General features: G+C 57.1%; 1 protein-coding gene across 6 annotated transcripts in view; it reads right to left on the reverse strand.

Annotated features, from left to right (window-relative positions):
* LOC140658789 (myosin phosphatase Rho-interacting protein-like) overlaps positions 1-15,285 on the reverse strand; it is an 83,164-nt gene that overhangs the window by 54,328 nt on the left and 13,551 nt on the right. For all 6 annotated transcript variants that reach the window (XM_072877594.1, XM_072877593.1, XM_072877591.1 and 3 more), the window contains exon 3: positions 14,902-14,967. In XM_072877594.1, the coding sequence (XP_072733695.1) occupies positions 14,902-14,967 (66 nt within the window). The remainder of the gene's footprint in view (positions 1-14,901; positions 14,968-15,285) is intronic.

Genomic DNA, 15,285 nt, shown 5'->3' on the forward strand with positions numbered 1-15,285 from the left:
GAGGGACCAGAGCTTGGTGCAGGGACCATGGCGGGCGAGTCGCCTGGAGAGGGAAACGCAGTCGTTTGGGGGTGGGAAGGAAAGGCGGGCTTCATTTGCATCTTGATATTTGAATTTTAAATTGCACTGTTCCAAATTGGCCTTGTCAACTTTATCCTCCACCCCCTTGGTGTAGGAGACAAGTCCCAGGTGGTCCCTGCACCGTGCGCTGCCAGGCACACACGTGCAGGTGCTCACCACCACTGCCGTGCACGCCGGCTCGCACGTCCCTCCCCAGGAGCAAAGGGCTTCACCAAAACATCAGAAACCACGTCCCCATAGCAGGACTCGTAAGGTCACCCACACACAGAGACGGTTGTAGACACAGTGATGCCAATTTTGGAGACAGCTCGGGAGGTGGAAAGCTTGGCTTGAGGCAGGATGATCTCCACCCATGCTGGCCCGCCACCCAAACCCTGTTCAACCGCAGCTGGACCTGGATTTCTGCTTCATGGGGGTAAGGGAAACAACCCGAGCATCTGCCTGGGCATCGGCTGTGCTGGAGAGCCAAGGCCAAACCGGGGCAGGCTCTGCCCAACGGCCCAGGCCGGCTCCGCTAACCAGTCACACCCGGGCTGAGGCTGCTGCACTGATCCTCCAAAGACCTTTCGCTTTCAAGCCTGGAGTTGGGTAGAAAAACTGGTGAGAGGGGCAATGCCCTTGCTCAGGATCCTTACGGCAGCTACGAAAAGGTGTGACAGACATTTAAGTGAAAAGGGCTTTGCACCTTGGGAAAAACCTTAGGACATGAACCCCGGGCAAAGCTCCCTCGCTGCTTGATTTTGGAGCCAGTCTTCCTGCAAAGTGGGAAAATAACTGCAGTTGATGTAGGCTTCAACGTTACTTACAGCACCAAGTGCTGCTGGAATGACTCCCAAGGCCTTCTGTTCAGCGCTGCTCCAACCGAGGGGCAACTCCCACCACGGCCAAGGGCCACCCAAGGTGCCACCACCCTTGCAGCATGGAGGTGTGCTGCAGAGTGCACAGAAACTGGGCACTGGCTGAGATGCACAAGGCCACCCCACTGCACGTGGCACCCAAAATCTGACCGTGTGGAGAGACTCAGGATGATCCAGACCAGAAATCTGGGAGGGGAGAATGGGCTGTGGAGGGAGCTGCTGCTTCTGTCTTTCTCTGAACCGTCAAGGATGGGCATGGCCAAGGTAAGAGACATCCAAGGAAAGCAGCAAATTAAATCAATCAAAGCCCTGTACCTCCCTAAGTGAATCCATCTTCCCTCCAGCCTAGAAGGGAAGGAGGGACGGGTCTCCTGGTCTCCAGCCATCCCACAACCTCTCCTGCAAATGCACCTGAGCAGAGGAATCAGAGCAAACACACAGCAACAGACCAAGCCATCAGCACCGTCACAGCCATGCGAAGCCACCTCTGACAGCTGTCGTCTTGAGCCTTAGATAATTTAAGGCCCTGCTTTAGACCAGCTCAGGAAGCACAGTGAACTGCACACCAAGCAAGGTGAAAAATGGCAAGTGCTTCCCACAATAAAAGAATAAATAAAATGGCAAGACTTTTCCTGGTGTCTCAGTAGAAGAAAAAGAAAATAAAAACCTTTCAGTTCCATATGAACTAGAAATATTCATTTTTTCAATGAAACACAAAAATAAAAGGAAAGCACCACCTCACAATGGACAAAGTCAGCAGAAGCCTCTGAGTAAAGCTCTGCTGAACAGCCGCAGAAGACATAGAGGTAGACCCACTCAAGCCAACTCCATCCAACAGCTGACCCAATGCTGTACCACAGGGCCACGGCTGCGGTTTCTCCCCGGTTTGGCTTCTTTTGGGCTCAGCTGAACTTAAAATTTGCTTGGCAGATTTTGCTTTACAGTGGTTTACCCAATTTATCTGTGGTCAACACTCTTCCCACCCCACCACATGTACACAGGTCACCCCGCGCTCGCCTGCTCTCCCTTCTGCGGGGAAATAACGGGCTCCAGTCCAGCTGCAGCAAAGCAGACGCTGGTTATGTCCCACGCTGCCTATCTCCTGTGGGAGCCATGCACTACAGTGCTGCCACCATGGTGAGGTTTCCCCAAGCCCCTACCTTCGCCCCCAAGGACTGTCAATACAGCATCCTGCACCAGCGCTCAACAACTGCAAACGAGGTGAGGACAACCCCGGGGATCGGCAGCACCAGATCCACCTGAGGCTCAGGCAACTCCCACGGGTGTAGATGCTTCAGTGGAAGTTCTTGAATCCAGCCAAATTAGCCTGGAAATCTCATTACTCCTGAGCGCTGCTCTTACGAGCTTTGCAGAGCTTCCTGCCGGGCTGGGAATGCCACGCGGCCGGGCTCCCAGGGTGCTCGGGGGTCTGCAGCTGGACGTGCAAGGGCCAACCCAAGCAGAAGAGGTTGGGTTGGGTTGGCCAACCAAGCAGCAGCCACATCCTGCACCCCACGCCTCACCCCTACAGAAAACCCCATACCTGCTCTGCTCTGCATTGCTCCCAGCAGCTTCCAGACAAGCTTGGACTCTGCAGACCTTCCAAAAGCCGGGGTGGTGGCCGGAGAGCGTTTTCCAACCTTTGACTGTTGGCCATCCCACCAAATGGCACAAAATGGAGGCTTTTTGGCCAAGAAAGGCAGTTCCAAGGAGAAAAGCTCCCAACAGGCGCACATGGCTTGAGATGGGCTTTGCTGCAGCATGCAAGGTGCACTGGAGGCACCAATGCAGACAGCAAAGAGCCATCCTGGCCGGGCAGGCGCTGCCAGGTCAAAGGCAAGCGGCACCTGGGGGGGGGAAACGCTTTGAGTGTCTGCCACGGCCAGGGACAAAGGCTGGGAATAACACACCAGGCTGCCAGAGCTGTCCCCGTGTCCCGGGGGAGCAGCGTTTTGTCCCTAAACCTGCTGCTCCCATCTGGCTCCTGCACTTGCAGAGGAGTTCAGGGAGAGGAGCAAGTTCACGGCCGTGAGCTGCTCCCGGGAGCACTCCCCGCAACCTCTCCTTTGGGATCAGCTCTTCGGCCCCAGCGGAGAGGAGCAATCCGGGGCTGCTGCACCTGAGGGGGATGAGCCTGAGGAGGTTTCTCCATCCCCCATGCCTGGGATGACAGACTTCACCCCCCAGCATTGGCCTGTGCATGGCATTAACTGCCCATGCAAGCCAAACACCCCCTTCCTCCACACATCTGCTCCGTCCATAATCCTTGCTGTCCCTCCCCTAATGGGAAAGCAGCCAGAAAAGTGAACCAAAACCCTAATTATATCCCAGTAGCTCCCCAGCGCCCCGGTGATCTGCTGTGACTTTATTGACGGGGTTGCAGCAGGGCTGATGAAATGAGGAGGAAAGGGCCAAGGCTGGGCGTGCTCCGAAAACCCACCCTTTCTCCCCAGCTGCAGTATCACAACGGGTAGAAATCCCATGCAAGCTCAGGGTGCTGCTGGGACATGTCTAAAACCAACCCATGCTCCAGTCCCCTCCGCCTCCTCTCGCCAGGGACCCTGTCACCCATGGCAAAGGAAACACTGCAAGCATCACTGTATGGGGACCAAGAGGAGAGCGGTGATAACCATGGGCTGCAGCAAGAGAGCAGCCCACAGCCTTGCTGCGGGTCCCCAGGGCACTGTTTGGCCATAAAATCATGGAGAGCCACAGCTACGGCACCTAGAGCCACAGCACCGGCGGTGCAAGAGCAGGGACCCCCAGGATCACATCCCTGCAGCCCCACAGCGAGGGGTGCGATGGCAGCGGAGACGTGGCATGGCCCTGGGGTGCATGCCAGGAAAACATGGGGAAAAAAACCCTCCCTGGTAGGTGGGAGCCTTCCCCAGCTCTCCCCGGCCCCTGGAGCAGCCCAAGCCCCGCACGCAGCACCTCTGCCCCAGGGACCTGCTCTCCCTTAAAAGCAGAAGAGGTCACGGAGGAGCCGTGCTGCCCGCGGCGGGTGGCAGGGTGCAAGCCATGTTAATACACACAGACAAATCAGCTCTGGATCCTGCGGGAAGGAGGTGAAGGGTAACGTTAAGTTGCTGCGCACGTGATTTACCTATGGTAATTTTAACTTTCAGCAAGCCTGACTGGCTGTTTTATCTTGTTGCCTACTTGCAGTCAGACTTCAGTGACTGCAGGGAAGATTTTCTTCCGCAGCTTTGAAGGGACAGGGCAAAATAAAAAAGTCTTACAAAACACCTATTAGCAAAAGCACATTCACATGCTGTTACCTGGTCCGGCATAAGGGACAAGCAGTATTTTGCTGGCACTTTTTTTCCACCTTATATATCTTGCAGCCCATGATAACTCAATGAGAAAGATCAATAATAAAACCTGCCTGGGAATTCTCATTTTTCACCAGAAATGCCTCAAAACAGCGCAGACAAAAGGTGGAAGACTTCTGTGAAAACCCTGCATTCAGTAACCCTGAGAAAAGCTGTTTACAAAACCTCACTGAAGACCTCGGCTTGTCTCCACGCAAGTTTTAACCTGACAATGTCCCTTTTACAGACTCCAAACCTGATGAATAATGCATGTCCGGGATAAACCAGAAATATAATATTCACTAATGCTTCCCGTAACAGAGAAACAAGGACTGCAAATAAGTAATTTATTAACCCCGAACTGTGTTGCTGCTTGAACAGAGTGCACACCTCGGCTTTTGGCCCCAAAAACACCAGCGGAAAGTTTGCTCTTGAGTCGTGGCAAGAGCATGCCGAGGGCTGGCTGAGACCCCCCGCTCTCATCACACCTCCAGCACAAACATGCCTCGTCCTGGACTCTGCGAGATGCCGATGGGGAGAAACTCCCCTGAGAGCAAGGCTGGGAGCTGCCACCCTCCTTCCTCCTCCTCCTCCTCCTCCTCCTCCTCCTCAGGGGCCGCAGATGCCCCTTCTTCGCTGGGAGGAGAGCAGCGGTGGGAAGCCCACAACCCCATGCTCGCCCACAGCTCCAGCCACTTTCTCAGGCATTCCAAAATTCGGCCAGAGCCTCTTTTTGCAGCACCCCCCCCGCCCCCGGCTGGACGCCTGCCTAATTGTGTATTTATTTATTTCTGCATTTTCCCAGCTCCCCGCACACACTGGTGCGGGGCGGGGGGAAGCTGAGACCGACTCCCAAGGCAGACCCAAAAAAACCTGGGGGGTGCAGTTCCCCCATTCCCCGGAGGCCAGGAGGAAGCCGGGAAGCGTGGGGCTGGCCGGGAGCAGGGGGCAGGAAGGGGGGATGCCGGCGGCATCTCCCACCCCCTTTGCTTTGTGCACGCGCTTGGGGAAATTAAAAATAGCTGCGTCCAAAGAGTGGCTGCAAGAGCCACAAAGAGCGTGTTGAGCGGAGGCAGCTGCAAGCTATTTGCTGCCCCCGGTAATCAGCATCTCGGCTTGCAGAGCCCCCCCGGCTCCCCCAGCCCCTTCCTCCCCTGCCAGAAGCCGCCGCTGCCTTTCTCCAACCCACATATGTCATGTCAACAATCAATGAATACAGGATCTCTGCCGGGAAAAAAAGGGGGAACGTGCTTTGATTTTTGGAGCAGTTTTGTTGCCTTGTTTGATTCACATCCTCGTCCTCCTCTCTGAGCTGTCACCGAGGGTTTTGCAGCACCAAATCCCACCAGGCGAGGCCAGGATACCCCATGCCACCCAGATGGGACCCTCGGCGGGAACAGGGATATGCCAGCCACCGGGATTCCTTCACGCAACGGGAAAAGTGGTGCTATCGCCCAGTGTTACCCAACGCGTAGCCCACAGCCCACTGCTGGTCCTCAACAACCTCAACCGGTGGCCCGCAACAGGGCTGGAAAGAATTAAAACCAACCCCGTCCCCACTGCCACGCAGTGCAGCTGGCAGGTACGGGGCCGTGCCGCAGGCAGCTCGTTTCACACCCCCAGCACCAAGCAACAGCGGGGCAAAAAAATTGTGGTTTTGTTAGTTCCTTAGGTGGGTTGCTCGTTCATGTCCCTGTGGATGGGCACGGCCACCCAGGGACCGGGGGATACTTGGGAGCCCAGCGCTGCCCTGGCTTGCAGAGAGGTGGGATCAGGCACCCACCGCAGGCACCCACCGCTGCAGCCCCTTCCTCAGCTGCCTTCACGTGAACCGCTCCACCAGAAAGAAAAATTAAAAAAAAAAAAAAAAAGGGGGGAAAAAAGGAAAAAGCAACTGGAGCAACTGCCCGTAGTAAATACCGGTGCCACCATCTGTCACTCACCGCTGCGGTATTTGGGGCTGTTGCTGGAGTGTTGTGTTTTGTTCGACATTTAGGGCACGGTGGGATGCAGAGGAAAGGCAGGTCCGAGGCTACCACGCGAGGCGGAGGGTGGGAACGCCAGCCGGGGCCCAAAGGGCTCACGTGAGGGTAATCGTGCGCTCGGCAATTAGCTGTGTCATTTCACTACCAGCTCTGACATCTTCACTGCTAAATGCCGTTAGAGGCGGGTTTGATTTCTGCATTAACGTTTTACAGCGGATCATGATTTTTCTTTCACCAAGAGCCTGCAGCCAGGCTGGAGGCCGCGTGTACGGAGCCCAGGTTTCCAGAAGTCACAAAGAAAAAACTCCAGCTGCTGCAAGTGCCTGTATCACTCTGCCTCCCATAAACTAGATAAGTGCAATTTAAAGTCCAGCTCATTTCCCTCACTGCTCTTGCACACGTCTTCCACACAAACGTCTTTGCTAGGTCTCAAGAGATGGAGGAGTAGGGAAAAGGCAGAAAGGACAGAGCCACTTGAACCTGTTCGCGATGCTCAGCGTAAGAGCAATTCCAGCTTTGCAGCTCGCCCCGCAGAAGACAATAGGGGCTGTGTTGTTTCCAGGAAGGAAGCACCTGGGCCAGGTCATCAAAGGTGCTCGTTCATTAGGAGGTCGCTGGCTGTATCGAGCTCTCCCAACTCCGCTTTCATCCTCTCGCTTTCTGTTAACTCCCAAACCTCCCACCGTGGATTGCTTCACACCGGGACATCTCCCGAGTGGGTCCTGCAGGCACCGAACGCCGTTCTCAGGGGGCTTGGACGTGGACATCGGCATCCTCCATCCATGCTTGAGAAGATGTGAACAGAAACAGCCAGCTTGATCCACCTAAGCTCACAGGAAACCCAGGCACTTTTGGGGCCCCAGCGATGGTCCCTGGCCACAGACCCAGGTGCCAGGACTGGTGTTGGAGCCATCCCTGGAGGAACCCTTCCCTGTTCCCTGTTCTCTCAGCCCCCGTGAACCGCCCTTCTGCAGCTCAGCAGTTTTAGTTCCCCAAACACCACACTAAATGACACTAAAAGAGGTAAAATAGAAGAGGGTAGGGTAGGGAACCATTCATGGAGGTGCCCACAGGTGTCTTGACAGCAGGACCCACCTCCAGCAGCAACTGGGGCCAGACACTTTGAGCAGACAGAAAATGGAAGACATGAACCCCTCTGAAACCATCGTTATGGGATCCCCACACCCAACCCAGTAAACAAAATGACACTGGATCAGCATCAAACAAGACATTAATATTAGAAACACCATGAATGAAGATCTACGTATCCTCCCAACCCCTTCAAGGCTGCTTGGTCCCGGCTTCAGCGATGTCCTGGGGAACAAGTTCCCAGGGCTCCCTGTAGGTTCATGGATTTTTTTCCCCAAAAGCAGTACTGAAAATTAAATACAACAAATCCATCAAAGATCTCCGAGCTCTGTCAGGAACCACCAGCACTTGTGCTGTCTCTACATCTCCTGTAAAACAATCCCAAGGATGTGCTTTGTCCCAGCTCCCTTGCACCCTGACTTCAAGTGTCCCTCTCCTGCCCAGCTCTCCTGGAAGAGAAAGGATTGCTGCTCCCCAATTATTCCCAACATTTCCTTATTTCTACCGCATCATCTTTGAGATATGCACTAAACATCCCAGGTGAAACCTCCCCACAGACTATACTCCACCCCGCTCCCCACCAAACCAGTTATATCCCCGTCTCTGCTGGCCACCATTCCCATCCCAGCCAGCTCACATCCTGCATGATTTCCCATCCACGCCACGACCATGAATCCAGGAGCTCCTGCATGGAGCCTGCATGGTGGGACCGGCAGGGCACTATCACCAGTGTTCGCCGAGGTGACAAACCACCTCTAGACCGTCGCAGGATACGGCTGTGCAAGGGGTCGCTTTCCCCTTCTGTCAGGGTCGAAACGAAAACCGGAGGAGCTGGGAAGAAAGTCCTCCCGCTGCAAGACCAAGTCAGACCCACGTCCTGGATAAAATCCAGGGTAGGGGTCCCTGCCACCAACCGAGCCTCGCACAGCCGCTCCCCTCCAGCCCTTTCTCTTTCAGCTTGCTTTAAATTTGAAACACGCTTTGATTCAAGCCAAAAGCTTTTTATGCTAAACAGAAACTGAAAGTCTTGAAGATCTGGTGAACAGAGGCACCGGCAAAACTGCGTCCATGGGGGGAAACGCTGGGGATGGGGAAACGGGGGGCTGTAAAGCCTGGTGCTCCTATGGAGGAGGGGGCAGGGAGAGCTTGGAAATGCTTAAATGGCAAAACGTGTGGAAAAAGTAAGGACAGAGAGGCCAGGATGTTTAAGGTTCGTTTTTAATCCCTGCCAATGAATTTCCATTCCGTGCCAAGACTGAAGTAAACTGCTTTGATCTGAAAAGGAGAAAAAAAACCCCACATGCACAGATTCTTGGCTTCTTAAAACAATATAGATGACAACAGAGGGAACAACGATGAAAATTAACACGGCACAGCTCTGCTGACGGTGACGTTTTACAATGCCCCTTTCTTCCAAATAAAGAGAATTTTGGAGGGGGGGGTGATTAGGAAATAATAATTACACACATCTGCACATCACAGCATTGGCAGGCACGCATCCCTCCCTCCCTCTGATCCCCTACCAGCAGCCACCGATGCTTACACCGTTCTCTTTTTTTATCCATTGATCAATTCCTTGGGTTTCCGTGGCCGGGAGCGGGGCCTGGGGCCGTGCAGGGCTCCAGATGTGACCCGGCAGCCCCCTGCACGGTGCCAGACCTCCCACCTCCGAGCTGGCTTCTCTTCTTCTATTTATACACCTGGCCCAGGGGTCCCGGTGCTCCCCTAACCATTGCCAGACGGTGGGCTGGCCTCGCTCTTCATTCCGCCCTGGTCCCATCAGCTCCCGGCTCCCTCCTGACCTCCCTCCCAGCCAGCGCAGGCTGGAGCAGGGATGTCCGCTCTATCGCTCTGAGGTTAACGCTATCGCAATCCACCCGAGTTCCTGACTTAGGAGCAGGACTACCGTGCTGCAAGTCCGGGCAGGGCTCTGCAATGCCGCTGCGGAGGATGCAACCACCCAACCCCATACGCAAGAGAACTCTGGCGTGGAGGCTCCTCTTAGACCCCCCCAAACAGTGGTCTTAATGCCCCCCCCCCCCCCATTTTTAGAAAGCAACTTGGACTCCAGCAAGTAAGGGGTATGGTCGAGGCAGGGCTGACAGCCCATCCCCACGCTTCACCCCACCACACTGGAAGATGCCAGGCAAGGAGCAAGACCAGTTTGTTGGGAGGACACGTCATGCCCAGGGATGCTCCTCCTGATCCCCCGTGAAGGAGCTGGGAAAGCCCATCCAGAAGACGCTCTCGCCTTGGTGTTAGTTATCCACAACATCAGCAAGTTTGAGATGCTCGCAGGTGAGCCTGAATTTTGTCCTGCTTTCAAACCAGCCTATTCACAAAGAAAAAAAATCCCCAAATTAACAGTCTCAGGCAGCCACTGGAAGGAGGCCTGGTGTGATGGGAGAATATCCCCACGCAGGATGCAGCTGCCCCTCTGCTCTCACTGGGGGCAAAGGACTGGCACAAATGCCAATCTAGTATAAATCCCAGCCCAAAGAGAAGTGGCAGAGGGGTAAACTGAGGCACAGAGACTAGGCCTGGCCCACAGACATGTAATGAGTCATTAAGAAGCTGGGCTGGAGATTCAGACCCTCTTTTCTGACCTGCTCTAGCCACAGGGCTGGATCTGTCCCCAGGCAGTGCTGAGGCCATCGCACGCCTGCAGGTCCAGGGAACGGGACAGTGCTCTCCATCCCTGCAAAACCCCTCCTGCGCACCCATTGCCTCTCCACTACGTTCCCACGCAGCAACACTCTATTTATAGAGACCTCGGCCGCTAATTATAGATCGCAGCAATCAAAACAAAAGGAGGCAAACGCTCTGCACTTGCCACTCACTGGCTCCATCCCCTTACCCCGGCACTATTTTTCTGGCAGCACCCATACCTCAACCAAAACCCCCCGAACCGCCCTGGCACCGTGGTGCCGGGCTGCTCTCCCACTGCAGCAGCGGCGGTTGTTTCGCTGGGGACCGCAGGGTGTTTTACCAGGAGGACTGAGACCTTGCGCAGCATGGGACAACATCAGAGGGTGTAGCCACCAGCACCAGTCTGGACACCTCCTCCTGGACAGAGCATACTGGGATGCAGCCGCCGGGCAGGCAGCAGCCAGGGGAGGTTTCGCTCACCGTCCTGGCACGGGTCCCCCCTCGTCCCCTCAAGTGACTGAGCGCAATCCCTCCCAGCCCAGGCAGGGCTGTTTGCCCACAGCCTGAGGACTTTATCCTCTCTAGTTTCAAATATCCTGAAGTACCAAAGGTCTAAGCTCTTCGGGTGACTCTTCCACCTCTAAAACAAGTCTTAGGTTTTTTGGCAGGCTTTAGTCTCGCACTCCATGCAACGGGGAATGAGGGAACGTATCTCCTGGGAAAACCAAGGAAGCGTCACAGGACTGGGGAACACACAGTGGCAAACGTCCTCAGACACTCACAACGCAGCGGCTCGTCCCCAAGCCTGTCCCCAGCTCCCTGTCACCCTCTTTCCTGCCGTCCCTCAATTCAATGTAAGAGTAGTTTCGCCATCCTCCACCTCCTGCAGAGAAACATCAGCCCCTGTACATCATCCGGCCCCGCACAGAGGTTCATCAAACGGCAGGAGCAAGCCAGCACCGAGGGGTAATCGTGGCGGTTCAGCATAGGAAGGCAACCCCGAGCAATCACACAACCTCTGCATCCACCCACCACTGGGAGGGAGGAATTTCTGCACGTCTGAGCAGGCTCGGCTTAGCCAAGGCTCGGCAGAGCCGGGAATGGCCGCTGGCACACTCCCTGGGGAGGGGAAAGGGATGTGCTCTGCCTGGCATTCCCAGCAGTCAGCCAGGCTCTGGGTGCCGGCATCAGGCTGGGGCTGCTGGCAGGAACGGCACCCAGCGTGAAAGAGGGAGACCCCAGGGAGCGCGTCTGGTGGCTCAGCCTGGGTCTGAGGGGATGGGGGTCCATTGCCTGTGCACGTCCTCCCCATTGCAGCCATCGCGCAGAACTGGTTTGGGTTTTCAGAATGAAAATACGGCAGACAAAGGACAGACAGATGGAAGGATGGACATACAGAAAGAAGGTGGCCGAGCAGGAGCGCAGACGTGGGATCAGGTCGGGGACAGCCGTGGGCAGGTCTCAGAAGAGGGCTGGATGCCAGCGGGGCCACTGGTGCCTGCTTGTCTCACCTTCTGCTAAGGGATTTCCATGCCCAAAATGCTCTGATCCAACACCAAAACTTGACCCACCCCACGCAAAAGGCTCCTGTGCCCAAGGCTATCCCATCCCATGGCCTCTGTGTACCACAGCACCGATGTCTTTGGGGACCCCCCCAAGGTCTCCCCAGCTCATGGCTGGGCTTCAAGCCACCCCTCCACACCCCACCCCTCTCCAACCCGCCGGGAGTGAGATGCGGGGTCTCCCTGGCCGGGCACAGTAGCGTCTCTGCCGCCACTGCCAGCCCAGTGCTCCCCTCCTGAGCCCACCCCTCCCTCCCCTCCTGCTTTTAGTGAAATTGCCAAACCCACAAAATTAATGTCTAACAGGTTCAAGGCAGAGCAATTCAATCCCTGCTTGCAACAGCCTGGGAGGTCTCCGGCCAGCTGCCGCCCGGCTCCCGGCACGCTGCAGAGGCCACCCCCGTGCCGAGGCCCCCGTGGGACCCCCACCCTGCTCCCGGGGGGGCAACTAGGGCACACTGCGGGTAGATCGTCCCTGCATGGGCTGCAAAGTGGATTCCCCATGTGAAAAAAACAGTATCCCTGCTGTGCGTGGGAGAGGCACCTCCTGAGCAAGGCCCTCGCCCCATTACTCCTCCCTGGCCCGCAGAGGTGGTGGGGACACGGCAAGGAGCTGGCACAGCTGGAGGGGTGGGGAGCCCCAGGCAGGGAGCAGGCGAGCACATCGGGGGAGAAACCGGTGTCCCCCAGCAACCCCAGCCAGCAATGCCCAAGGTGTGGTGGGCACAGAGCTAGGTCCTCACATCCCCCACAGGGACACGCAGGCTGACAGCCTGACCTGAGTGCCACCAGTCCCCTCCAGTGACCCCCAACACTCAGCCATCACAGCCTGATGCTGTGGGACAGTGGCAGTGGGTCCCAAATCCACCAGGACCATGGCACCCTCTGAGCCATGCTCTGGCCCTGCCTGGGCAGGAAAGCTGCACTGCAGCTGAGCCCCGATGTGCTCAACACACTGCACCCGGCTGCTCCCCGCAGACCAGCTGACGGCTAATACCTACATGGGCACTTGGTTCTGACATACGGGAGCTTGCTGTGAGCTTGATGGTACCGGGATCAGGGTCCTGCTGGAGCAGAAGCCTGCACTGCAATGGGCACGGGTTACCCTGGGGACCAGCAGAAAAGCTGTGCAGGAGTTACCTGACCCCCTGGAAACACAGCCTCCCGGCACGCAGGGAGCGAGCCCAGCCCTGCCACAGGGAGTGGGGCGAGGGTAGGACCGCGGGGGCATGGCAAGCTGCTGGAGGGGGGCCCTGGTCCCACCAGCAGAGCCATGCCGGCGCCCGATGCAGAGGGGTCAGGGACTGGCGGTTTGGCAGAAAAACAACTTCCCCCAAGGTCAAGTGGAGGACACGCCACGGGACACGTTCCCACATGCGGAAGAAGATGGTCCCTATCTGTCCTTCCTCAGCCCCCTGGCCCTGCTCCTGCATGGGCTGAGCAGCAAAAAAACCCCATTTCCTCCTGCTCAGGGGCTCTTCCTCCTGCCCCAGCCTGGCCGGGGCGGCAGGGGATGCTCTGGTGCCGCAGGTTGGAAGGGGCCAGGGGAGGCTGTGCCCAGCTATGGCCGGGGGACACCTTTAGCAGAGCCGGTGCAAACAGCAGCATGGATCCCACGCAGTGACGTGCTCTGCAGAAAGGTCAGGAGGGTATTTTTACACCATGTGTCAGACCCTGATGAGGAGAAGGGAGCCGCGACCATCTCCTCCATCTATGGCCATGGCGAGGCCAGACCAAGCCCTCCCGCCCTCCTCCTGCGGGACCCATTGCACCACGAAGGGCCATGGCAGCAGTACGTCCCGATGCCCTGTCCCGGCGGTGCTCTGCTGGGTCAGAGCCATTCCACAGGGCACGCAGGGCTGGAGGGGTGCAGGGACCCAGCAGCAGCCGAGGAGGGGGTCCAGCCTGGGACCACCATGGGTCACAACCCATGCTGCACATGTGCATGCTCCCTTTAGTTTGGTTCCCGCCCACCCCCACTTTTACCCTTCTCAAGGGAAAAAAGCCCAAAAGGTGCCTGGAGAACCGTGGGATGCTTCCGCCATCCTCTGTGCGCTCCCTGGCAACAGTCCCCCATGGCATGGGGCTGCCAGGAGATGGCAAGCAGTGCCACGAGGTCTGGAGAGCAGGGCACGGGGCTGGGACACTGCCCATTTGCTCCTGCCCAGAGGAAGCAGTGCCTGGGGCAGGTGAACCTCTCTGGGATGCAAAGCCAAAAAAAAAAAAAAATTAAAAAATCATGTTTCCCAATATCCTTCTACCTCTCCTCTGATCAGGGCATCTCCCCACTCCAGCCAGCCGCACACTGCTCTCCTGTCGCTGCAGGACCTGAAACACCAGCCCAGCACAGAGCCAGGTTGCTGAGACACTAAAAATGTATTGAAAGCCTCCACCGCTCCCACCCGACACATTTAAATTATTTAGGGCACTTGGATCAACCCCAAGAAAAAATACAAACAAACAAGGCGTGAAACTCGAGCAACACTCGCTGTGCTGCCTTGCCTCCCCATCCCACAGTGCCCTCGCAGGAGGCATCGGCGGAGGACTGAGGCACGCTGCCCTCGCAGGGAGCCTCCCCACCGCAGCGCGGGTCCCCGCACGTCCCAGCCCCACGTGCGTGCACATACGCTGCCCCGTATCCCGGTGTGCCCGGCCTCGTGAGCCTCCTGCCCAGGCGGATCCCAGCACACGGGCGCCCACCGCGCTGTGCCACACCCTGCCGTGCCAGCACGTTCAACCTTGGGCACCCTCCCACGGGCTTGCTGTAGCCAGGAGGATAAATCAGCAGCCCTGGGCAGTTACAGCAGGGCAGACCCCACTGGTCTCATCGGCCCCACTTTGCAGCTCGCAGTGGATGGGTTTTCCTTCTTTTTGTCTCCCCACTCTGTCTTACCGACAGGAGCAGCGCTGGTGGCGTGCCACGGCTCCGGGGTGGGCAAGCAGCGGGAAAGCGTTCCAGCTGACCTACTTTCCACGGGCATCGCTGGGCAGGGCCTCCTTCCCAGGCACTGCCGAGGCGATTCGCCGCCACCAAACCCCAGCTGGCACAGGGCAGGGCAGAAAGGACTGGGGGGGACCCCACCAGCACGGGATCTGTCAGCAACTGATCAACCCCAAGCCAAGGTGGGACCCACACGCCTCCTAAACACCCGTCATCCTCCATTGACCGTCCACCAAGCTCCCACGCAAACCCAGCCTAGCAGTAAGTCAAACTCAGAGAGCAAAACTCTTCACCAGTTCGGCAGAGACCTCCCCGCACCATACCAGGAGCATCACCAAAGGCTCCTCCAAGGGCAGCAGAGGTGGCCCTGGCTGATCCGCACAGACTGAACACGGCCACGCGCCTCCGCCAGGCAGCACTTACCATCTCGTCGAGGGCGTAGCGCAGCAGCCCGTGCTCGTAGAGGATGAAGAACCGACGCTGCCATTTCTGCAAGAGAAGACAGCAAGGCGGGTCACACCTGGGGCACCGGAGCTGCACGCCACAAAACTGGGGCAGAGAAAAGGCACCGAACCACCTTCGTGGCAGGGGACTCGTGACAACAGGGCACTCGTGACAACAGGGCACATGCCCAGGTCTCACTGAGCACCAGACCACAGCTGCCAGAAAAGCAGGGGGACCCCCCAACACTGCTGGGACTGTTCCTGAAGGGTGATGAATGTTGCAGAAGTATTTCTGCTCAGCCCCTCACGCTGCGAACCCAGCTGTTTGGGGTGCCATGGGCTTTGCAAAGCAAGGTCCTGCCAG

Source organism: Ciconia boyciana, chromosome 13, assembly GCF_034638445.1.
Source record: "Ciconia boyciana chromosome 13, ASM3463844v1, whole genome shotgun sequence".
NCBI classification, from domain to species: domain Eukaryota; kingdom Metazoa; phylum Chordata; class Aves; order Ciconiiformes; family Ciconiidae; genus Ciconia; species Ciconia boyciana.